The sequence below is a fragment of the Notamacropus eugenii genome, chromosome 1, assembly GCF_028372415.1.
Source record: "Notamacropus eugenii isolate mMacEug1 chromosome 1, mMacEug1.pri_v2, whole genome shotgun sequence".
Classification (NCBI taxonomy): Eukaryota; Metazoa; Chordata; class Mammalia; order Diprotodontia; family Macropodidae; genus Notamacropus; species Notamacropus eugenii.
Genome location: NC_092872.1, coordinates 14,015,858 through 14,041,794, shown reverse-complemented (window position 1 = coordinate 14,041,794; position 25,937 = coordinate 14,015,858). Strand labels below are relative to the sequence as shown.

General features: G+C 39.7%; 1 protein-coding gene across 6 annotated transcripts in view; it reads right to left on the bottom strand.

Annotated features, from left to right (window-relative positions):
- Nucleotides 1-25,937, bottom strand: part of FGD3 (FYVE, RhoGEF and PH domain containing 3) — a 175,835-nt gene that overhangs the window by 80,690 nt on the left and 69,208 nt on the right. For 4 of the 6 annotated variants that reach the window (XM_072654322.1, XM_072654349.1, XM_072654314.1 and 1 more), the window contains exons 2-3: nucleotides 4,946-5,134; nucleotides 1,087-1,270 (exon numbers count right to left, since the gene is read on the bottom strand). In XM_072654322.1, coding sequence (XP_072510423.1) covers nucleotides 1,087-1,270; nucleotides 4,946-5,134 — 373 coding nt within the window. Of the gene's footprint in view, nucleotides 1-1,086; nucleotides 1,271-4,945; nucleotides 5,135-10,370; nucleotides 10,546-12,130; nucleotides 12,771-25,937 lie in introns of those variants that run through there. The other 2 variants (XM_072654340.1, XM_072654331.1) reach the window with 2 other exon arrangements.

Sequence of the window (25,937 nt, the reverse complement as noted above, 5' to 3'; positions counted from 1 at the left end):
TCCAATGTCATACATACTCAATTCCCATTCAAAGTCTAGGGTTCTTTCTACTACACTAAACAGAATTTTCAACCTGCAGAGATCTTAGACACTGTATAGTTTCCTCATTCTGCAGAAACGGAAGCAACCTCAAAGAGAGGAAGTCACTTGCCCAAGGTCACACAATAGGTTAGTGACATATATAGAACACAAGTCTACTGGCTCCTGGTCTAGCACATTTTCCCTTCTACCATACTACCTACACACGCTACGTGTGAGAATATTCTAACACACATTTTCTTCTGTCTACAGAGGCCATTTTATGTATAAATCCTATAATATAAATATCATATATGTATACATATATACATATATATGCATACACATATGTCCTATAAAGTGAGATATGTTTACTAATCCACCTGCTGCCTACGAAACCAGAAATGTACCTGATAAAAAAACAATCTTTGTGGAAGACTCCAGACTTACTACAATCCTTTACATTAAAGAGCAGCAATTTTTACTTTTACATCCCTCCTCATTTGGGAATTTCACAGTGCTTGGACATGTACCACTGGATGTTTACATGCTTCGTGAAGGAGTCAAGAGGAAGACTTAGATTCTGAGTTCACAGGAACTCCATTGCATGGATAGTGTATTTAAACGAACTAGAAAAAATGTCAAATTGTTTTATTTACAGAAAATACAATTCAAAGATTCAGAGACCATCAGAGCTAGAAAGGACTCTTCCATAGGGTAAGTAACACATGGAGTCCTGCGGTTCTTAACCTAGTGTCCATACACATAAAAGGGATTCACAGTTAAATTTTAAAGAGTCTATGATATTGAATGGAAATATATATCTTTACTTTCACTAACTTCTAGTTGATATTTAGTATTTCCTTCAATTATTTAAAAATCTTACTCTAAGAGAAGGGATCAGTTTAAGTAGCTTGCCAGAGGAGCTCATGATATGGAACCCTTGATCTAAACTAATTCATTTATTTTACTGAGGAAAAAGCTTAAATCTAGAGAGGTCAAGTCACTTATCCAAGCTCTTCCATCTGTTTTACAACCTGGAATTGGAAAGCAATAAGACAGAATTACCAGATGCTTTCAAACTTCTCAATCAGGCTGCTGATGTCTGTGGAGATCTGTGCTTCTCCCTCTGCAGACAGCAGGGTCCTGGAGGGCCTTGGGTCAGCCGGCAGAGGTCTACGAGGAGCCGGAGGTATTCGCTGCAAATCTCTTTCCTGCCCAAGTGGTTTGAAATGGACAGGCTTAGGAGGTACTAAAAAGAAAATTTTAATAGTCAAAATTTGCTTTTTTCCTATAGTAATATATATCAACAAAGACGACTAGTCCAACTTCTGGGGGAAAAAATGAGCATTATAAGTTCCTATCACATGGTTACATCCTGTGTAGATCACTAAGGGCCTCTCTACTAATACCTAGTTTGGATATTCTCAACATAGCCATATTTTAATATCCAAAATGATGACCATATTTTCCTATGTCCTTCTTTTAGACCCCTTCTGTCACATAAAAGAGAGTCCTAACAGACAGGCAAATAATATTCATATTACCCAACAGGATATTCTCCTATCCAAAGTCTTGATTGTGTAAGGGCACATACAGAAATGCTTCCCAGTACAGCATTAGTTCCTGCCTCAAGCTTCCTTCTCAAAGACTACAACCAAAATGAAGAAAATTTCATTATGTGTTAGTCTTTTGCAAATGGGCTCAAACACTAGCTGGCAGACAGCTGCATATATAGTAGCATGCCTAGTAAACAACCACCCACGTAAGCCAAGGTAAGAGCTAGTTTCCCCTTCCCCTTGTTTCTTGTAGGAGAGTCTTTGTCACACACTTCCTTCCTCATTTTCTGAGCAAATAAATATGATTCTGACCTAAGCAATGTGTCTAGTAGGCTGAGGGAAGTTTAATGAGAAGACTAAGTTTAAAGCTGTTCAAAAGGCACTCTGCTGGTAAACACACACCGAGGAAAAGTTTAGTCATGAAATCATAGGACTGAAAGTTAGAAGAAGCCTTGGAGGCTCTCTACTGCATGCCCTTCATGTTAGAGGGGGGAAGTGGCAGAGTCAGATACATGCTAAGGTGCTTTGATTCAAATTCAGCATTCTTTCTACTCCACTATCTCAACATTCCTTCATTCTTACTTTTTTCATGTCACTGGAATGATTTTTAAATGGTCTTTTAAGTGTTCTTCATAGTTAATTTATAAGTACTTAATAAATGTTTGTTAAAGAAATGGTCTCTTTTTATGAAAAGAGAAGATAAGACTAATAAAAATTCAAGAAGGATTTTCTTTAAAGGTCAAATTCTGAGCACAGGAATCTAGCTGACTTTAATAAATGTTCATTAAACATACTATATGCACAGAGTTCTCTGCTAGATATTGCTGGAGATAAGCAAACCCTGCTCTCAATGAGCTTACACTATCTTAGGGAGATAAAAAATGTATACAAATAGCTAGAGTACACATAAGAATGAGGAAAATGTACAGAAGATCTGGAACAGGAATGGGCAAAGGAGAAGGGTAAAAGCCCTTCTAGGTGTGTGTGAGGGGGACTACATACAGGGTACAGACGTTAACACTTAAAGTTTGGCAGAGAAAATCCGTATTCTATCAAATTTCTCTCTTAATTCAAATGTTTAATTGAAATTTCTACATTTAGATATGACAATAAAGTTTTCAATATGGAAAAATTACTCTGATAAGAGTATTATGACAACTGCTCCTGAAGCATAAATGGGATATATATTTATAATATATATGTGAATATATATTATATATATATATATATATATATAAATATATCCCATCTGAGATTCGTTAGTCAGTTTGGAGAAATGCCCCTAATTGGACCATCACTATCTCCTCTGCACAGGCGAGTAGTGCAGTGGGTAGAGCGCCAGCCCAGGAGTCAGGAAGATTCATCTTCCTGAGTTCAAATTTGGCTTCAGACACTCACTAGCTGTGTGACCCTAGGAAAGTCACTTAACCCTGTTTGCCTCAGTCTCCTTATCTGGCAAATGAGCTGGAGAAGGAAACCACTTCTGTATCTCTGCCAAGAAAACCTCAAATAGGTAACAGGGAGTCGGACCCAACTGAAAAATGACTTAGTAACAAAGTCCCTTTACACCATTTAACGGTAGCAAAGTTAGTTTAGGCTTCATGATTTTCTGAAATAAAGAATGGCTGAGCTATATTCTCATTTTTCTACCTCAAAAAGATGTGTTTGTGCGTGTGTGTGTGTGTGTATGTGTGTGCGTGTGTGTGTGCATGCATTGGGGAGGTGTGGGTAAGGAGAGTATTCCAGTAAAATTTTAAAACCTGAAGGTACAAAGGCCTATAAATTTATACTACTTGCCTCCAGGGGCTGTTGTGAAAAAGGATTTTAAAACTATAAAGTGAAATAGAAACATGAGTTGGCATAATTAACATCAGCGCTAGAAAATAAGGCTCCTGGCCATAAACATGGCTTCCCACTACAAGACAAATCATTTTTCCTAAGTTGCCCTGACAAGTGATTTGCAGAGCAGGCGCCAATCTGCACTGAGAGAAGGAATGTCCTCATCAGGAGTTCTATTTGACAGTGAAATCACAGATCCGGCTAAAAGCATTTTACTACATGATCTTGTTTGACCCATGAGATACACAGTGTAAGGAGCAGTATCTTCATTTCACAGATGAGGGAGCTGAGTGAAGTGACTTGAGATCATAAAGCTAGTAACTGTTGATGCCAGCACTAGGAGTCAGGGTGTCTAATTCCTAGTCTGGTGTTTCTCCCACTATAACAGGCTGTCTTTTTATGTAAAATCAGAGTTAAGTGGTTAAAGGGACCTCGGTGTTCATCTAGTACAATCTCTCCTACGGTGCAGGAGTCTCTTCGATGGTATCCCTCACTGGTGGTCATGCCACCTCTATTTGATTTCTCTGTCTGAAGGGAGGCAGAGAGGTACAACAGGCTAGCAGAAAGATCACAGCACTTGTGCTTAGAGTCAGGAAAGACCTGGGTTCAAATTCTAGTTCCAGCACTTTCTGGCATGCGTGGCCCTGGGCAAGCCAATTCACCTCTCTGAGCCTCAGGTTTCCTCACCCTATGAAATGGGAATAATACTTACCGTACTACCTCAAAAGGTTGTTGGAAAGAGGAAATGAGACAATATGAAGTACAGTGTGTTGCAAAACTTAAAACAACATGAAATCAACTATCATTACAGGGAGCTCACTGCTTTAGAAAGCAATTCATTCTATTGTTGGACAAGCTCTGATTGTTTGTTCCTTCCAGATCTAAGTTTCCATAATTTAATGGCTTTTAGGAAAAACAGGGCAAAAAAAATAAGCCACTTCAGTGAGGATGTTCTCTACTCCTTGGTCAGTACTAACTCTCACCCAAAGCTGAGAAAAGAGAACTACTCTTATTTCTAGTTAAAAATATGAAATATCCTGCCCTAAACGTTTCGCACAATGGACCACTGAATAAGAAATCTTATCTTTGGAAGTGCTGAAGTTTTAAAGTCTATGCCAGAAGCAGCAAAATGGTTATCAGGCTAAATTCCTTGAGCCTGATAAATAAGATCATTTATCTATTCCCATCCCACAGTCTCTCTTCCTAAACATTTTAATTACACTAACACATACTGACATGACAGAGCTGGAGAGAAATCTCAAAAATTATCTACTGCAACCTCCTCATTTTACAGATAAAAGAAACTGAGGCCCAGAGAGGGGCAAAATGGTCTGAGGTCAAACTGCAACTTAGCCTCCTCATAAGCAAGGACTCAACATAAAACAAATATAAGAGACTTGAAAACAGTTTGGTCAATTATGACAAAGTTGGTTCAACTGAGAGACTCTACAATTAGACGACTAGCTCTCCAAAAGGCAAATTAGTCTGAAAGAAAAATTGGATGGAAAAACAGACACCCAAACACTTGCCTCGGGGTTTTTTCGGAGGGTGTGTTTTGGCAGCTGGACACTTGATCTGAGGTCTTTTCCCCTGTTGCTGGGCACATTGTAAAGGGCTGAGGCTTTGCAACTGGTCGTCTGCCTCTGGTGCTGCTGGTGAGTCAGAATGGTTTTCACCTGGAACAGGAGCAGGATTAGGAGAAGGGCCCGAAGAACGATCTGAAGCAGGAAGAAGAAAGAAACAGAATGAATACACATTTTCTTTCCCTTACCAACTAGCCTCCATTCCTCTCTCAGACACCAACTTCATTTAAATATGTGCAAATAAAATCAGAATGATTGCTGTCATTATTTTAAAACTTCTATGTGGAACAGCTGTTGTTCAAAGGATCACAGACAGTTTAAAAGAATTTAGAGATCATCTAGTTTAATTCCTTCATTTTACAGAGCAGGAAACTGGGCTGAAAGAGAAAGAGGGTCTAGGCCACAGTCACACAGGTGGTAAGGAGGATAATAGTTTTAGAATTAGAAGGCACCTCAGGCCATCCAGTCCCTCCCTAATTTAGAGAGGAAGAAACCTGAGCCCCACCTGAGATCTGAACCCCAGACCTCTGGATCACATCCTAAATCAAACCAGTGCAGAGGGCAATGTATGGACAACATAGTTAACAGAAATCTCACTGGATTTCTTGCGTGAAGGACTTGGGTGAAAATCCTGTTATGCTACTTATTACCTACATGACCTTGAGCAAGCCATCCAACTCTAAGCCTCACTTTGTTCATCTGTAAATCAGTTCCTGGACCCAGATGACCTCTGAGGTTCTTCCAACATGAAGACTTGTGATCACTTTCATTTAAAAAAGCTAGAAACTTCTTCCAACATCTTCATCACAACATTACAGCATAAATACTTTCAGCTTACAGAACCAATCCATAGGTTGGGTCAAATTTAAAGACTTCCACTTCTGAAAACACAGGATCAAAAACTAGTGCATACAGAGGATCGATCAGGCTGCCTTAGAAACCAGGCTGGACAGGCTGCCAGATACTGAAACAAGCTGTTTGGAAACAGGCTATTATTTTGATTTAAAAGGTTTAAAAAACATGTTGGGGGAAAAAAATAACTCAGAGGCCTTTATTTAGACCCAGCCAGAGGCTACAGAGGTTTCCTAGTCTACATAAGGATTAGTCATTTCCATCACAGGGAGTAAAAACCATTATTTTGCACTTCTTGCTTAATAAAATGAAATCAGTGGCATCTCTGCATGTGCCTGATATAAAGATTTAAAACAAGAAATTCTATTAAGCAAATGAGCCTGTCACCTTATTGTAGCAAATTATCACTCTAAGCAGTAGCCTGTTATCTTGTACAACACTATCTTTATGCAGATTTTACAAATTTAACAAAAGTTCCAGGGGCACTTCTGCAATTATATTACATTCTTCCTAGTATAAGAAATGCTTCTTTTACACAGACCTAAACCTAGTTTCAATAAGCTTCTGCAGTACACTATTATTCTATGAAAAGCTGATGCGTTTTGACATACTGCCACCCCCCCCAAGAAACACAGATTTAGGAAAGTTTATTTTATGCTGATTAAGTCACTTTCGAATGCTTATTCTTCACACTAGATCACCACCATCAACATGACTCCTAAAAACCCTCCCTCCTTTATGAAGCCTTCCCAGCCTGATCAAAGTAGAGTTAACAGCTTCCAACTCCAAACTATCCTCTTTGGGATTTAGTATTACATGGCACAGATGATAAAGCTAAAGCCCTCAGAGGACAAAGGACATGACCGAGGACCCACAGAGACTAGGTGATCTGGGACTAGAACGCTTACCTCATCCCAGGTCAAAGCTCTTTACACTCTACCATATGGGCTTCTATTGTGGAGAAAGAAAGCAGCAGTATGACAGGGCATGACTGCACACTGGAAATAACAAGACAGGCAGGCTCCCTTTTGAATGTAAATTCCTTGCAAAATGAAATGGTTTCATTTATGGCATTTGTTTCTCCAGCACCTGGCACAGTACCTGGCACATAGCAGGTGCTTAATAACTACTGCTCGACTGCTTGACAACAGAATTGCGCTGCTCGTCTGTGTCCCAGGGAGCAATTTGTCACAATTTCGTTGTCTCAGACTGTCTGGCCTAGGCAGCAGTCTTGAGAGAAGGCTAACCACCTGCCAATTTAACATACTTAAACTACTTCACAAACAAAGAATTTAGAACAATTCAGTTAAATACATATGAAGTACCTACTATGTGTAAGGAAGGCACTGTGCTCATGCTCAGGATAAAAGACAAAAATGAAATCATCCCTGCCCCAGAAAGCCTACTGGGGGGAAAATAACATGTACATGGATAAATATATACAAATCAGTTTCAGTAAGAGAATTAATAATTAGTTGACTGTGGAAAGGCCATCAATAGGAAGAAAGAACTATGCTTTAAATGCACTCTTGAAATTCTGAGTAGAAGGGACGGAGTTCATTTCAGACAACGACATTAAGAGGCAGAGCACACAATGGCAACAATGGCAGAGCGGTCAGTTGGATTGGTGCAAAGTGTGTGTGAAGGGGTGTAATATAAAGTAACAATAGAGAGCCGAGTAGGCCATGAAAAAGGCTTTAAACATGAGGCTGAATACTTAGTATTTTATTCTAGAGACAACAGAGAACTGCTACAGATGTCTGAATAGGGAACTGACAAGGTAAAATGTGTATTTTGAGAATACTGATGTGGCAATAGTGTAGAGGATGGGATGAAAAGAGGAAGACTATTAGGAAGGCGTAACAATAGCACAGGTGAGAGGTGATAAGAACCTCAACTGGAGGAGAGGTTGTATGAATGAAGAGAAGGGGCCAGATGGGAGGTATGTGGCGACAGAATCTACCAAACCTGGCAACTTCCAATCGTGGCATCATATTTTCAATTCTTTATGAGGGATGCAAGGGAAATATGACTCTAAGGTGGTGAATGAGAAGAATGATGGTGCTATTTTCAGCTAAAACAGAGAAATGTGAAAGAAGGGTAGGCTTCAGGAGGAAGAAGAAAGATGAGTTTCATTTTGGAGGTCTTATTTTTTGAGATGCATTTGAGATGCCTACAGGACACCCAGGAGATATCCAGCAGGCAGCTGGTAGTGCAAGATGAGTTCAGGAAAGAGACAATATGTAAATCTGGGAGCCAGCTGTATAGAGGTATTTGAATCCATGAAAACAGATAAGATTATCAAGGGAGACTGGTTGTTTGTCCTTCTATGTATGTCCTGTTATGACTTCAGGGAGGTGAGGCCATGACATACCTCACTTTCTCCTATGGACCCATCTGGGTTCAGTGGCAGCCATACAGACAGAAGGCCCTATCTGCCATCCCCTTCTAATACATCATTCGTACCACTGCCCAAATAAAATTACAAATAGAGACTCAGATCTCCTCTCCTTTCACACATTTTCAATGGTCTCCTATTGCCTGGTATTTGAGGTCTTCCACATTCTGATGCTCCTCATTATTTCTGTGTATCTTATGTGCTAGTCAAAATGGGTTAATCTATGTCCTATCCCACTCCTAGGCTTCCATAGTTTTCCATCTTTGTGCATGTTCCTCTACATCTAGAACACCTTCCCTTATCTCTATCTGTTGATAACTGCTCATCCTTTGGGATCCACATCAAGTTCTACCTTTTCCTGTTTATCTTAGTAAGAAACAATTTTTCTTTTCTCAGATCTCCGATCTTATCTCATACTTTGCAGAAACCTCACTTAAGTATTTATAATATTATAGTTTATATTCAAGTTTTGTATGCATGTCATATAACTAGCTTGACAAAGTACTTTAAGGTTTGCAAAACACTTTATAGAAATTATTTCAGATGATCTTCATCTTATGAGATAGGTGCTATATATATTCTTATCCCCATTCTACAGGTGAGGAAGCTGACCCACAAGGAGGTTAAGGGACTTGTGAAGGGTCAGATACCTATTGTGTCTGCAGCAAGCTTTGAAGTAGGGTCTTCCTGTCTCCAAGTTTTTTCCTCTTTCTACCAGTTTGCTGCTCTCTATCTGCTAGGATGGAAGCAAACTGAAGGTAGAGATCATGTACATTCATCTTTGCATTCTCCCCCAGAGTGAAGCACAGAGCTCTTCACAATAGGTGGTTAATATTTAGTGAATTTAATTGACTGAATGAACATTGGATTGAGAATCAGGAAGCTTAAAATGTATTTCCAGCTCTCTAATAACTCACTTTACGATCTTGGATAAATCACTTAATCTCTCTAGGTCTCAATTTTCTAATTTGTAAAATAAGGAGATTGATTTAAATGGTCTAAGTCCTGGACTTAGGTCTACTAAGACTTCTTTGTGCTGAACAGAGAGTGAGTTGTGGCTGTCTAGATGGGAGAGAGTGAGTCAGTCCTCAAATGCCCTGAATGAATGTGGGGGAAGGCAAAAACCAAAAATCCCTCCCCAAGGAGCTCATTTCAGTTTAATGAGGACAGTGAAATTTAAGGTAACTTCAGTTTTCTCATCTGCAAAATGAAAGGGCTAGACTAAGCAATCTCCAAGGTCGATGAGTGCTTCTAGCTCTTGCTAGAATCTTGAATGTTTTTTAAGAAAGGAAGCATAAACAAATTCCACCCTGTGTAGACTCAAAGCTACAAGTGTGGCATATATGTATGTATTCTGGTATTTATTTGTATTTATTACCTTTTTAGATAATTCAAAAGTAATAATACTGCTACAATTTGTAAAAATATAACATGGGCTTTTGTAAATTTTATGTTTCAAGTAGAATCTAACAAAGAATCTATTAATGTTATATAAAGCAGAACTTCACCACAGGGAACTCAGAACCAGGGACAAACCACTTCCTATGCCTGCATCTCCCACAAGTCTGACCAGCCTGCCCACCAGCCGCCAGCCCCCTGCCTGACACTGCCAGCCTCTGTTTGCCTCAAAGACAGTGAACAACAAAATCCTGTAGTGGCTCAAGCTGTGGATTCCAAATGTACTTTATCTTTTCTGGATAGTTTCTCTCATCATGTCAGAAAATAACATCTCAATGTAGGGGGGGAATAACCTGTTCTAGTCTAGGCTCCACCATTAACTCACTTTGTGGCCTTAGGCAAGGCCCTTCCCCTCTCTGGTTCTCAGTTTCTTCTTCTGTACAATGAGCGGGTTGAATTAAATGTCCTCTAAGGTCATTCATTACTCCTCTGGCATTCTTTACTTATAAGGAGTCATTTATACCTGCTGATTTTGAAAAATCACTTAGCCTTGCCAGTCTTAAAAAAATTATTATTTGGAAAAATTCTTAATTCATTCACTAATCAAAAGCCAAGTAATGACACAGTTCTCTGTTTTTAAATCTCCTAGGGTAAAGAGGGGTGGGAGATGGAGAGGTTGAGGGTCTCTGAGAACTGCCCAGGCTTATGCAGTTTTAAACTTACCAAGGGTGAGTCAAGGTCTTTTCAAGCTGAGAGGCCTTTATTGCCCAGAGGTCGGGCAAAAACCACTCTGTGCCTTTATCATCCCGGCATTGCTGACACTCAGACTGGAGGGCCCTTTTTGATGGTTTATCCAGTTTCCAGGAAATGTCCCTTCATTTCCCATACTCTGCGTGGCCTGAAAGTCCAATGTTTTCTTTGAAGAAAGAGTTCATTACCTTTTTTAGGTCTCATCCCAGCTTTGGGAATTCTTTTGCTTAACCTTATTTTGTATTACTCCTGGCCTGAACAAAGTGGGGTTAGAAAAAGGGCAAAGTGATACAGTGGTCAGAACTGAAAACGCTCACTGGTTATGGCATGAAAAGTGGTGGAAAGAAATGGGAAGAGGTTGTGGAGACGAGTGATTTGTCACTTGGTATATGGAGTTGCCTCCCAGCTTCCTCATACTTTTTCCCTTTCTGCCCCTTGATGAGGGGCAACCTAAGTCTCATTTCCCAAACACATCCATGTGTTCTTCCCTATCCCAGGCTAAAGATCAAGAGATTAAATGGTCAAGGCAGCTTAATCTTAACTTTTAGATTGCCTCACTTTCTAATACACAAATGTTTTACATGACGTCACACAACTGATATACTGCCTATCTTCTCAATGGCTAGGAGGGGCGGGACTAGGGGGAGGAAGAGAAATTGGAACTCAAAAGTTTTTCAAATGAATGTTAAAATAAAGTGCAATTTTTTTTTAAATTAAAAAAAAATTGCCTTACTTTTATCCTATACATTAGTCTTTAGAGAACAGGGATAAGAATCAGGAAACATAATTCCTACCAAGGGCAAATATTCTGGGCTTCAGTTTCTTCATTAGCAAAATTGGGGTAAGTTTGGTGCTGTCCACCTCACAGGGCTGCTAGAAGAAGTAGCTTCTTGGAATAGCTAGCTTCATTAAAGCACCACTTGCTAGATAAAAGGTCTTTATCAATTTCCCCTGTTGTTAGTACCTCCCCTCTCCCCAAAATTACTTTGTATATGCTTTGTACTAACTTATCTATGGACATGTTGTTTCTTCCCAGTAGACTATAAACTCCTTGAGGGTAGGGCTTTTTTACTTTTTATCTTTTTAAATTCAGCACCTACTACTATGCCTAGCACATACTAGTAGATGCTTAAAATGCTTGCTGAATTAAACTGAAACTAAACAGAGACACTAAATAATTTGCTAGGAATCACATAGCCAATGCCAATCCTGGATTAGAATCCAGTTTTCCATATCACAGTACAGCACTTTTTACACCACCTTGTCTGTCAGCACACTCTTCAGTCCCTTCAGTCAAATACTAATCTCTGAACGTACCCTCTATTATGAGATTCTCAAAAGAGTAGATTATTTCCCTCAAACTTCTTCCTATATGGCTAGATCATACGCAGTGAAGAGACAAAACACATTAAACAACCTCAAGGCAGTAGGTATTTAAGTTAATATGCATTTAATTTATTTAAAAGAGGATTCCTTAGTTTCAGGAAATCCCCTTTTTATAGTTGGTGACATTTGGTTGATACATAATTACACCGAACGCATTAAACACTCACTTATATTCACAACCACCACCATTCTGCTGTAAAACACTTCAGGACTTCCTGCCATGGAAGCCACTACAATGTCACCTCAAGTCTCTAACTCCCCAGTCATTAGAAAAAATACTTTTAAAGAAAACCCATGCTACTACTTTACGTGTCATTTAAGACCAAAAAAAGAAGAATATCACTTACAAGTTTTCTATATGGCTTCACATCTTCCCTTCAGATTTGAACTTCATGCAACAGCAGAATATAACTTCCTCTTTCTAATTTTCACTACACAGGTCACAAAATGACAGCGCATTTGCATTTCTGAGTGATTACGTGAGCCTGCGAGTGATTACGTGAGCCTGCGACAGGCTTCATTTGCTAGATCTGAAAACACTGTTAGGGGAGGGTGGAGACCAGAGGTCATGGCAAAGTTACCGTACATATTCCTGGCCACACCGGTGCTTTGGAGATCTCTATTAACTGAAAGCAACACTTATTTTTTAACTAAAATGTTCCTCTAGTGGCTTAAAGTTTAACAGGCAGTCAGCTTCATGGAAACCTTTGTCTAGGATTGGGTCACTTTTAACCACCCCTCGTGCCTTTGTCAGGGAAGCTTTTCCTCCTGAGATCTAGCTACCAGGCCACAGCAATGAACTCAGGTAAGCGCTTCACAGAAGGGAAGTTTCCAGAAGGCCTTCCGATCACTTGGAGCACTTTGTGCCCAAGAAAAGAAAATCTGCTTGGCTCTCAGTCTTTCGGCAAGAAGAGGAGATTCAGACACATTGATGATAATCAGCAGCCAACTTCATACAGGCTGTCTTAATGAACACTTCTTCAAAATAAAAGATAGTAAGAAATGAATGATACGGAGTAAAGAAAATACACTTTTGAAAAGTTGAAGTTTTAGTTGAACATGGCAAGGCATAAAAGTGGCTGATTAGATAGAGGGCTAGACTTTGAGTCAAGAAGACCTGAGTTCCAATCCTGCCCAGACATTTATGAGCTGTGTAACCAGGAGAAGTCGTAAACCTTTTGGAGCCTCAGTTTCCTCATCTCTAAGATAAGAATGCTTGATTCAACCTTTAAATTCTCTTCCAGTTCTAAATCTGTGACCCTTTGATCTTGTAATTTAACAATTCCTTCCAGAAATGGCAACTAAATACTGTTTCTGGAGCTTCCCATTAGATGAAGATAATTTCTCTTGGTTATGTCCAAAATGCCCATTTCTATGATGTTTAATGGTTTAGAAAGCATGTCACAGCAATAATCCCAGAACATTGGTGGCACAAAGATTTAATGCACCCATTTTACAGATGAGGAGACAGAGGATCAGAGAGATAAAGTGATTTGCTGAGGAAAATATCAGAAGTAGAGTTTCAGGATGGATATTCTGATCCAAATCCTCATTGAAACAGTAGAGGGAAAAGTACAAGGTGGACGGATATCAAGCACCAAAAACCTCAAACAGAAAAACTGCTCAGAAAAGGACCAACGAAATGCTAATGCAGAAGAAAACCAGAAGTTAACTAGTGAACCACAAACTGAAAAAGAGTTAACGACAATGGGGGAAGGAAGGGGAGAGAGAAGTTCATCATAGTCTTCTTTGGTCCAGCCTAATACTATACCATTAGTACATACCGCCACACACTCCAAAGTCTACATTTTGTACTGACTTATCCGTGAACATACTGTTTCTCCCTTGTAGAACATAAGCCCCTAGAGAGCAGGGCTTTTTTAGTTTTTATTTTTGTAAGCCCAATGCCTGATATTGTATCTAGCACCTGAGAGATGTTCAATAAATGCTGGGTGTATCAAACTGAATTGAAACACAGAGCAGCTAAAGTGCTCTTCTGTCTCCCCCAGCCTGTCCATGGCCAAACTTGGGTCACAGTTAAGGCAGGGTGCTCTGGACCACTATCTGCCACCACACTCTTCCATGCATCAGATTGATGTCAGATCAGATTAAGTAAAAAGGTGATGAGCAAGGAAATGGCTGGAAGTGATCCTTCCTCTATGCGCTACACTGGCCTATAATTAGAATACTGTACACAGTCTGGATCACTGCACTCCGATAGAAATATGAAGACTCTAACTAATGTCCAACAAGGACAACAAGATAAACATTTGAAAAGTAAGCACTATGAAGAAAAGTGAAAGAACTTGGAATCATTTGCGAAGAGAAAAGAAAGGGGTAATTTCTTCAAACATAATTGAGTGTTTCAAAAGATCCTTTATTTTATCCATGTTTGTGTTCTCTCTACCAGGTAACTCCCAACCCAACTACATCTTGGGAAATAGCCTGCCTAAGCCACCATGGCTCCAACATTTCATCCCTTCATACATAACCTGCTGGTGATGAGCTTCTCGGGACTTGGCTGGCTCATCCTCAGATGACAGATCCAATCTTTGCAAGTTCTTTCCAGTTTATCAAGAAAAGGGCTTAGAAATCAGCTAGCCCAACTTTTTCATTGTACAGAGAAGGAAACTGAGGCACAGACAAGGGAAGAAGCCTGGTGAAGGGCACAGAGAGTTGATGGTGGAAATGGGACTAAAACCTGGGTCTTAAGTGCCAGTCTTGAGATCTCTCCACTTTTTCTCTCACTGTATCTCCTTCCCCAGATACATTTCAGTTTAATTCAAGTGCCAACTGTGTATCCATAATGCAAATTGAAAAGTAAGTACACAAAAGAGATGAAAACAGACAGCTAGGAGAGATTTTAGGGAAATTCCTTCCAGCTCTTGGAGGTCTTCCTAGAGGTGAAGCCTGAGGCAGAGAAGTCTCTATTTTTCAGCAATGTTATGTGTTACATTCCAACATCATGGCTCAAACATTAAAATTCTTACATACAAAGAATTGATTTTAATAGGTAAATCTCAACCAAAAATGGTGCTTGGGAGACATACTATTACTAGTGAAAAAACTTCAAATTTGTCTCTGCAAAGAATGAAATTGTTGGACCCTGAAATTGTTAAAATGATAGTATCCAGTCCCCAAGGTGTTTAAATTGCTTTAGATAAATATGAAGATGGAAACAACCTGAGCAATCCTGAGCAATTCATGACCCACTGAAAAAATGGATAGATGGATGGATGGATGGATGAATGAATGAACAGAATTTATTAAGAACTTACTATGTACCAAGCACTATGCCAGGAATACAGATACAAAAACAAGACAGTCCCAGTGCTCACGCAGTTTACATTATAGTAAGGGAAGACGTTATAGTAAGGGAAGTCATTAGAATGTGAGTTAAGCCAATGGACCTGCCCTCTCCAGGAGCAATAGTAGTATTGATTTGATTACTACTCCCAGGGCAAGAAGGGAAGGGGGAAGGGAAGAGTAGGATGTATTTTGCAAGCAGAAACAGAGAAGATGGCAAAGAGATGGCCTAGAGAGTTGGATAGGATGTGAAGCATGGGCTTGGGTCTTGGGAAGCTAGATATAGTGGTTCATACAAATCTGTGCTAGTTGAATCTGAATCTGATCCCACTCAGAGTGACTGAATCATGACTCTGAACAGAATAGTGGCTCTATAACGGAATGGATTACATCACCCAGGGCATGGTTTCAGGACAGCCAGTGGTCTGGAAGGAGCATGTTCGTCCTTCATTGCTGAAGAAGACCATGGCATCAGAGAAATAATGACATGACTTGCACTTGACTTTGTTTTGAGGGAGGGAGGGCTGTGTAGGTCACCAGCCCCACTTCTCCTTCAGAGCCATCTGAATCCAGTGACCAGATATTCATCAGGATGACTGGAGATGACCCAGGATAAGGCAACTGGGGTTAAGTGACTTGCCCAAGGTCACAGAGCTAGTGAGTGTCAAGTGTCTGAGGTGATATGTGAACTCAGGTCCTCCTGACTCCTGCACTGGTGCTCTATCCACTGCATCACCTAGCTGCTCTGGAAGGAGCAATGGAAGGATAAATGGGGGGCACACACACTTAGCTTGTATGTGACCACAGCTTCCTAGAACGTACCAGTCTGTGCTACACTGGGTCATACCCATAACCTATTTAGCCCAGGATTTTTTCTGACAGGGGGAACAACAGGGATTCTGTGGAGGCTTTAGTGGTCTTCCAAGATGTTAATCTCAAAAGGTTTAAGATTGCCTTCCATAAATATCTCCTCTTCTACTTTGACTTTCATTGCATTGTGCTGGCTCTCTTCCTTACCTCTTTGATTGATCCCATCTTTCACTGGCTCCTTCTCTTCATATCCCCTTACTATTTTAAGTCCATGTCCTTTTGCTCTTCTCTCTCTTCCTTGGCAATCTCATGAGTTCCTATCATTTCAGCTTATGTACCTCTATACAAATAACTCCCAAATTTATATCTCTAGCCTTAACATCTCACCCAAGTCTAACCCAGCATTGGGGAACCTCTGGCCTTGAGGCCACATGTGGCCTTCTAGGTCTTCAAGTTGGCCCTTCGACTGAATCAAAATTTCACAGAACAAATCCCCTTTAATAAAAGGATTTGTTCTGTAAAACTTGGGACTCGGTCAAAAGGCAATACTCAAGAACCTAGAAGAATACATGTGGCCTCAAGGCCACAGGTTCCCCTAATCCTCTAATCCCACAACTCCAACTGCCTACCTTGATCATTACCTCAAACTCAACATAAAATAAAACACTCCTCCCTATAAAAAACACTCCTGCCCAAATTTCTTTATTTCCACAGTAACCACTCTAGTTCTGGATCTCATCACCTTATACCTGGTCTCCATGTCTTCTGTCTCCTCTAACCCCACTGATAATCCATCCTGTACAATATTGCTTTCTTAAGGTTATTCATTTATTCAAAAACTTTCTATAGCTCTCTATTGGATCAAGTTTATAATCATCAGTCCAGCATTCTAGGTAAGCCATAATCTGACCCCACTACTTTGTAGTTAAACCCTCCATTTCCATATCATATCAAACTCCCTGCCTCTGTTCATGCTATTTCCCTGACCTAGAATGCCATTTCCCTACTTTTCTCTATTGTCTAGGGCATGTTCTACCCTCCTTTCCAGGTCAAACTCAAGTCATACCTCCTCCATGAAATCTTCCCTGACTAATACTCCAGCCCACCCTCTTCCTTCCTTTTAGTGCCCTTTTATGAACTGTCTTACTTGTAGTTTGTCTGTTCCACACAACTTAACACCAGAAGATGATGACACAAAGAAGTTAAATTTGATGTCAGAGGGAAAATACTAACCCAGTCTCCTAACTTCAGATCCCAAATCCTTCCAGCTGCATCACTCTACTCCTCTAACATTGTTGCTGCTGTTCAGTCGCTTGTCTTGGCTGACTCTTCATTTGGGGTTTTCTTGGCAAAGATAGTGAAGTGGTTGGCTATGTCCTTCTCCAGCTCATTTTATAGATGAGGAAACTGAAGCAAACAGGGTTAAGTGACTTGCTAATAAATGTCTGAGGTCATATTTGAACTCAAGAAGATAATTCTTTCTGACTTCAGGCCTGGAGCTCTATCCGCTGCACCACCTAGCTGCACCATTATTTGAACAGAGACTCACTATAGATTAGTTCCTGAAGATGTCAGCCTGATGTGCTCCTGGGCTGAAAAGGCACAACTAATAGCTGGGCATCTCTAGGAAAGAGACAAGCAACCAAACAGAAGACACTTTCTCTTTGTACAAAGCTCTGGCACAGTTGCCCTTGGAGCCCTCTGAACAGCTCTGGTCTCTAAGCCACCAGACAGATGTAATGAAGCTGAAAACAAAATAATTAAGGAAACTGGGGCATGGGGGTGGGAGTTGCATGAGAATGGACTAGAGAGATGAGATCTCTATAGTATGGAAAGAGGAGAGCTGAGAGGGGACAAGACTGAAGTTTATAAAATCATGCAGGAGACAAGAGTCCCTTCATCATACCACTGGCCCTCCTAAAATGTGGTGCCCAGAGCTAGATAGAGTTCTCCAGATACAGTCTGGTCCAGCACAGAGTTACTTTAAGTAGGAGGTAAAGTTATCATCTAAGAATTAAGACTGGGAGTTGAGAATTTCAGAGGCTTTAGAAGAAGAGCCGCTGTAGGGAGTTTTTTAAAGAAGTAATAAGAAGCTGATCCAAGGTTTGGGCAGTCCATGGTAAAGGCCCAGAGAAGTTTTGCACATGACTTCATAGTAGGCTAAGACTGACATGATACTATGGCATTTGGAAGCAAGATTGTGTAAGCTGTGAGTATGCCAAATTGTCACTTAGAACTGAAGCAGGCTTTAGAGTCCAACTAGTCCAATGCTTTCATTTGCAGTAAGGAAGGAGGGAGAGAGTTACAGTGACTTGCCCAAAGGCATATAGTTAATAAAAAGCAGGGCATGGATTCAGATTGACTCCAAATCCATCCCTATTTCCACTATTGAATGGCACAGGGCTAAGGATTGCTGTAGCTGGCAAGGCAGAAGTATCAAATAGTTATAAGGAAAGCATGAACACAGCTGAGCATGGAGACCAAGCTATACTGCCAGGTGGTACAGTGGATCAAACACAAGAGTCCAGAAGACCTGAGCTGGAATTCTACTTCAGACACTTAGAAGCTATGTGATCCTGGGCAGGTCATTTGACCTCTGTCTGCCTCCGTTTTATAATTTTCTATAAAACAGGGACAATAGCACCTACCTTCTAGGATTGTGATAAGGATAAAATGAGTTAAGATATGTAAAGTACTTTGCAAACCTTAAAGCACTATATAAAGGCTAGCTATTATTATTAAGAGAAGCTGCTAGACTGGATAAAGTGGAAGGGGTGATTGAGCAAATGAAGTTCCCAGTGTGAGTAATGCATAGTAGCTTCAATATATTTCAGACAGAGGTGACATATACGGCTGAAACAGTGCCTCTTAATGATGTCCAGACCTTAGTCAGACATGTGCATGAATAATATAGAATGGAAATGAAGTTTAACGAAACCAAGAAAAATGTGGAACTATAAAGAGTTTGACAGGTCATCAACACACAATCTTAGCATCAGGGCATTGGCAGAGAAAATGCCTGAAGCTGAGAGATGTCTTATTCTTGGAACAGATCCAGTGTCACTGAATCAAAGAGAACATGGTGGAAAATAAGATGTAAGAAGCCTGGAAAGGTTGGAGGAGGCTAGGCTGTGAAGGTCTTCTTCATAAACCTTCTCACTCCTCCTCCCTCTGCTCCCTCATGGTGAGCTCTCTGAGAACAAGGACTGTGTCATTTTTCATCTTTGAAATCCCAGCACCAGGGACAGGGCCATGCAAATAGCAGGCATTTAATAAATGCTTCATTAAAAAAATGTATTATGTGCCTATTTATGTACAAAGCACTGGGTGTTGGAAACAAAAAGACAAAAATGAAACAGCACCTTCCCTCAAGGAGCCTATATTCTATTGGAAGGTGGCAATGGCGGTGGGGGAGGGGGAGTGTTATCATGTCCAGAGTTAGGTAAATATAAAATAAATTGAAGAGAAAGCACTAACACCCAAGGAGTATCAGGAAAGGTTTGAGAAAGACGTGACACTTCAGCCAGGCCTTTAGGGAAACTAGAGATTCTACTCTAGTTCAAACCCTTATCACTTCTCACCTGTTCTGTTGCAATAGACTCCTAATAGCTTCCAGTCCTACTTCAATCCCTCCAATATATTCTCCAAACAGGCACCAAGCTAATTTTTCTGAGACAAAGGTTTGACCATGTTACTTCCCTTACCATGGTAATAAGAGAAGTTCAACTCACTTTGCAGCGCTCATGATGAGCAAAGCACAAAGACTACCATGATGATAGTTGGGGTTTATCTGTCAATAGCTGTTGCAAAGGATGATCAGGTAGAGAAAGGCTACAATACAAGGAATGTAATAAGATCAACCAAATCACATCAGCACATACCTTAAGATTCTGTGGCTTTAATGCAAAGGTGGAAAGCATAGTGGAAGATGGTGAAACATTTTGTTGGAAAATGTAGTTCTGCAAGCAGGATGCTTTCAGAAAAACCTGGAAATATTTACATGAACTGATGTAAAGTGAAGGGAAAAAACCAGGAGAACATTGTACACAGTGACAGCAATACTATATGATGATCAGCTGTGAATGACACCTATTCTTAGCAATGCAATGATCGAAAATAACTCTGAAGGACTTATGATGAAAAATGCTATCCACCTCCAGAGAAAGATCTGGTGTAGTCTGAATGCAGATAGAAGCACACTTTTTTAAACTTACTTTATTGGAAGCCAGAAGCGGGGGTGTGGGGGTTTGATCCGTGTTTTCTTTTACAACATGACTAACATGGAAATATGTTTTGCACATGTATATCCTATATAAAACTGCTTGCTTTCTCGAATTTGGAACTCAAAATTAAAAAAAAAATTAATGTTATACACTGTTTTTACATGTAATTGGAAAAATATCTGAAAAGAGGAAAATGTGGTTTAGAATTGAGAAACAAAAGAAAACAAAGGCTGACTGAGACACAAATATGGTAAGGACAGATCAGCATCATAGACACACAAATTAAATTGGCCATATCTCAATAAATAGACTAGAAATCACCAGTTATCAATGAGCTATTTATAAATCCGCTGTGTACAATTAATTGAATAAAGATCCCCAATTGGAAAAAGGAATAATCACGCAATTATAATAGCTCCAACTTGTCACTGAAAATATGCAAATGCCTAAAAGTAGAGAGATAAGGAAAAGACAACATGGATTGTCACCATTTTCTGTAGAAATTTTTTAAATGGTATCGATGCCTTTCGTTTTTACGTGAAAGTTTCCAAATACATCCTTCCCCCTTTAACAGAATTTTTTTTTTGAGAAAGCACTTCAGCAGAACCAACACAGTGACCACATCTGATAGAATATCCAATATTTCACACCCCTAGATATTTGACAGCTACAAAATAATCATCATAACAAAGAGATCAAGAGAATCCAGAATCTACCTCAACCAGCAAACATCTGATTTTGCGAAACAGTCAAGAGAGACACGAGTTTAGAACGTAAATTCATTTGCAAAACCTTACAGAAGTGGGTAGTGGAAGATTATAAGCAGTACTCTCTCATAAAATATCAACAAGCAGTAGAGGGGAAAAATGAATTTGCAGAAAGTTGGTGTGAGACCTAATTTAAGCCAAATCATCCCCAAAATGAGTTAAGATAAAACTGGTAGAAGAAACAAACAAAAAAGACAAACGGGGAATGAATTTCTTAGTACTTCTCTAACAGTTTATTTTTTCATTAACGATAGTACACATTATAGTCCCCAATGAAACAGAAGTTAACATGAAAAACAAATACATAGCTATGGTAGAGAACGAAGTTTGAAAGGAAGGAAAGATGCCAAGAATATAAGATCCCACTGTCTGCTATTAATTATTTCTTTTTCAAAAGCATTTCATTTGGTAGAGCAAAATGCAACCATAAAGGTTCTTTTCCAACAAGACGCCTCCCATGCAGGTGTTAAGATCATACAAGATTATAGGCACAGAAATAGAGATAACGTTATTTGCTAATACTCTATCAATATCAAGCACAAAAAATTTTTTTCCTTTTTAACATTTTTATTTTAAGTTTTGAGTTCTAAATTCTATCTACCCCTCCCTCCCCACACCCCTTCCTGATACAATAAGCAATCCGATATAGGTTATATATGTGCAATTATATAAAACATTTCCATATTAGTTATTTTGTACAAGAAGACTCAAGTAAAAGAAGAAATGAAAGAAAGTGAAAAATAGCATGCTTCTGTCAGTATTCAATCAATATCAGTTCTTTCTCTGGAGGCTGATCATCAGTTCTTTTGGATAGTCTTGGATCACTGGATAAGCACAGCATTTTTTAAAGGGGGATATACACTTGTTGTCAAAGGTATTTGTCAATGTCAGGGAAGACATTCAAAACAAAAGTCCAACGGGAAGACGAATTTTCATTAGGTTATGAGGTCTTCCAGGTGCTCCTCTTTGTGGATGGCATTTTGCTAACTACATCAAGCTTGGGGGATGTTACAGAGCTTCCTAAAGGAAAACATAGTCCATCAAAAGAATCCAACCTGGAATTCATACAGGAAAGGGCAAGTTAATGAAGAATTCCTGTATCAGTACTATGATATGCAATAGGATAGACAGCCCATTGAGCTGGTTTATTGATACTTACATCTTGCATAAATACACAGATAGACAAAGAGCCCAGAACTGAAAAAAGTCTGGATTTTACATTACTTTCCATAATCCTAAATCATCTTTTTAAAAAAAAAACCATATGCTTTCTGTGGCTGTGAATTACGAACACTTTCATCTTTGAAGCACCAAAACTGCAAGTTATCAAAAGGGCTATGGATGGTGAGGCATATGATGAGTATGTAGATTACAGTATATGAGCAACCAATAATGGACTGTGAGCAAAAAGTGAGATATGCTGGAAATGTATTATCCGAAAAGGAGATGCATTGGTCACATAATAATACTAGTGAGTGATAACAGGTGGACAACTGGAGCGATGCACTAATATCCACACAATGTTCAGAGGACCTCTAACATGAACTTCTGGAAGATTCGCAGAAGGATACATATACAAAAGTCGTACAGGATTAGAAAACAAGGATGGATTCCAAGGTTAACAGTAAAGAGAAGGAATAACCACACCAATTAGATTCTCAATCCACTGACCAAAACATTAGCGTGGTCACTCAGCGAGATGCGCATGATGCACTTGCTCAAGAACAAATGTGATCCATAACTACCAGTTAACCAACGAACTCTGTGAGGTGATTTCTAAGGTCTCTTTCAGCTCTAAATTCTAAAAATTAAGAGTTGCTTACACTCTCTGAGAGCATTCAGTTTCTTATTAGTAGGACTGACATTTCACAAACAGAAGATGTGGAAGGGATCTCATAGGTCAACGAGACCAATCTCCTCACTTTTACAAATGAGGAAACTGAGGTAGGGTGATCAAAGTCACAAAAATAAAGGTGGCAGAGTTGAGATTCAACCCTGGTCCTTCCCACTAAATCAAATCCTCCTTTCACTGTGCTACATCCTTGGTGTCAATTAGGTGCCTTGCTCATGGTCAAACAGGACACAAGAATTCAAAGAGAGTCTTCTGGATTCAAGTCTATCAGTCTTTCCGAGATTTAGACCAAAGCACTATTAATTGTCTGCTGAATTTGCATCAACTCTGAACTCTTGTTCACCGTCACATCTGGCTTCTTGAGCAGCTCCCACTAGCATCATCTATCAGCTATATTTAACATAAGTGACAAAGATCCACTAATGATAGGTGCTCTGGAACACAGCCAGACTGCCTGTGCAGAAGCTGAGCTTCTGCAACACGGTCCTGCTAGCTCAATTGGCGGCTTGGAAAATAAGAAGCCAATGAGATAATGAATGGAAAATGCTTTAATCATAAAGCACAATACAAATTCACGTGGCCATAATTGTGATTATTATTGCTCCAGCAGGATTCCCGAACAGCTGCATGTCTGGTGGGGGCAGGGCATGTGTGTGCATGTGTGCTGGGGGAAGGGGACATGAAGAAGAAGAGTGAAAAGAAAAGAAACACTGAAGAACAACACAGGTCTGCCCATCCCCTGCTCATGGAGGGTATTCCCTCTTGGAATCCACTGCCTCTTTCCTGCTCCCCAGGCTTAGCCTTCAGGGATAACAAGAAGTGACGACTGCCACACGACTGATGGAAAAGGGATCCCAGCAGCACAGATTCTGATTGAAGACAGGTCAGGCCTTCTTCATATTTTAAAGCTTCTTGGTAGTTTGGTGGAATGGAAGGACACTGGCTTTGAGGTCAGAAGCCCTGGATTCAAATCTTAGCTCTGTTACTTTCTATATATGCAATTATCTCTCAGGTCCTTACATTCGACAAAACAAGAGGGTTGTACGAAGGCCCCTTCCAGTTCTAAATCCTATAATTCTTTTCTCAACTGGGAAAAAATAACTTCAGCTACACTAAAGCATCTAATTAATCAAACAAAATAGCAAATTCCTGGGAGGTCCTGAGCCAGAAGGACTGTTCAGGATCTGAACTGAGCTGTGGCTCCCAAATCATTTGGGTAAATTAACTTTGCAGAATGAAGCTAGAAAAACACTGTAGTATGGTGGATTGAGGGCTCCACCAAATCTTAGGGAGACATGGGTACCAAGCTTAATATGTATTTTCTGTGTGACCATGAGCAAGTCACTCAACTTCTCTGTGCTTCTGTTTCCTCATATGTAAAACAAAGATACTAGGTATAGGTAAGTGCCTCCCACTTCAATTTAAATCTGCTATTATTTGTGAAGTGCTGTGCAAATCTTAAAGTACGATATAATTATCTCATTTTTGTTCTTTCAGAATGAGCACCAAATGTAGTCTACTTCATCTTCAAAAATATAAAGTTTTATCTCTAACGCTTTATGTTCATTTAATGTGTCCACTCCCCTCAGAGGGGATAATAATCCACGCACATCCTGCCACCTCATCTGACTCATTCACATACTCCCCCAAAGTGTCCATGGGAAATTCACCCAACATACTAGAAGCCTTTCTCTAGGTTTTTTAAACACAGCATGACTCTCAGTACAGTAAGTATTTGACTGGCCATCTGTTATCACTCACTCTTGGCTACAAGACCGGTTGATCACCTTCTGTAATCATACATCTTCTGGATATCTTCTACATCACTTCTTGGGCACAAATCATACCTAGCAGCATGCCACTGACTATTTACATTCAGGGCAGCTAGGTGGCACAATGGACAGAATGCTAGGCCTGGAGTCAGGAAGACTCATCTTCTAAGTTCAAATCTGGTCTCAGAAAATTGTCAACTGTGTGACCTTAGGCAAATCATTTAACCCTGTTTGCCTCAAACCACTCCAATATCTTCATCAAGAATACCCCAAGTGGGAACACAAAGAGTCAGACACAATTGAACAGCAAGAACAAAAAACTTACATTCACCTTATTTCTCTCCACTGTTGATTCTATGGCTCACAATCATATAATATCACCAAAAAAAAAATGGTGTCAAGAATGCTTTCGTTTCAAGGAACACCTTGGATTACTGAAAGTATTATGTATTTTCTCAAATACAATCCAGTTCACTCTCTTATTCTCATTCAATTATTAGCCTTTGATTTAACACACAGGAATTGTCTGTTGGCCAAACCATCCAACTTCAATATTGATCCCAGGCCATTCTTGTTTTGTTAGAGGTTGTATGACAACACAACTGCTAGTATCACAACTAACAACTAACATTAAAATGAACTGAACTGAAGTAACCTGATAAATTCTATTCTAGCTTTAAATGGGAATAGGATTGTGTTCTAACACTCCCCTTAAAGTTTTTATCTGTACAAATGAATAACAGTAACTCACATCTCTATAGTAGCTTACAGTATATAAAGTATAGACAATTTAAGAACTATTTTCCCCATTTTACAGGTGGGAAAATGGAGGCCCAAAGACAAAAAATTACTTCAAAGCTTAAATAGAATGTTCAAGGTAGGAAGGACCTGAAAGGTCTTGCAGTCTGGGGAAGACATTGAGGCTCAGAGGAGTGATTTCTTTAGGGTCATCAAGTTCCAGATCTCTCAACTCCAAGTCCAGCACTCTTTCCACTATATTACACTTGATATAATTACAAGAATTCAACTCAATTCATCAACCACATCCCAAAAATGTGTTACATACTAAGGATACAAAGACACTATCCTCAAGAAGTTTACATTCTACTAGGGAAAATTAGGTATATGTCTTCTTAACTATAGCAAACAGGAAGATGGACACCTCTCTTAGATGGGGACATGGTATTACCATCTCTAACTAGATGCCGTGTTAAGAAGACATGGATATATTTCTTAGATATTCCTAGAAGAAGCAGCCCAGCACTAATCACACTGAGGCTGAAATCACCACTTGGTAGTGAAGTAATAACTTGCTTAGGGTAATGGAAGTTTGGTCATAATGTCAGCTTTACAACTAAGCCACCCTGGGAAGCCTACAGAGATGCAGATCAGTCAGTTTGTGCTGAGATTCTTTCATGGAAGGA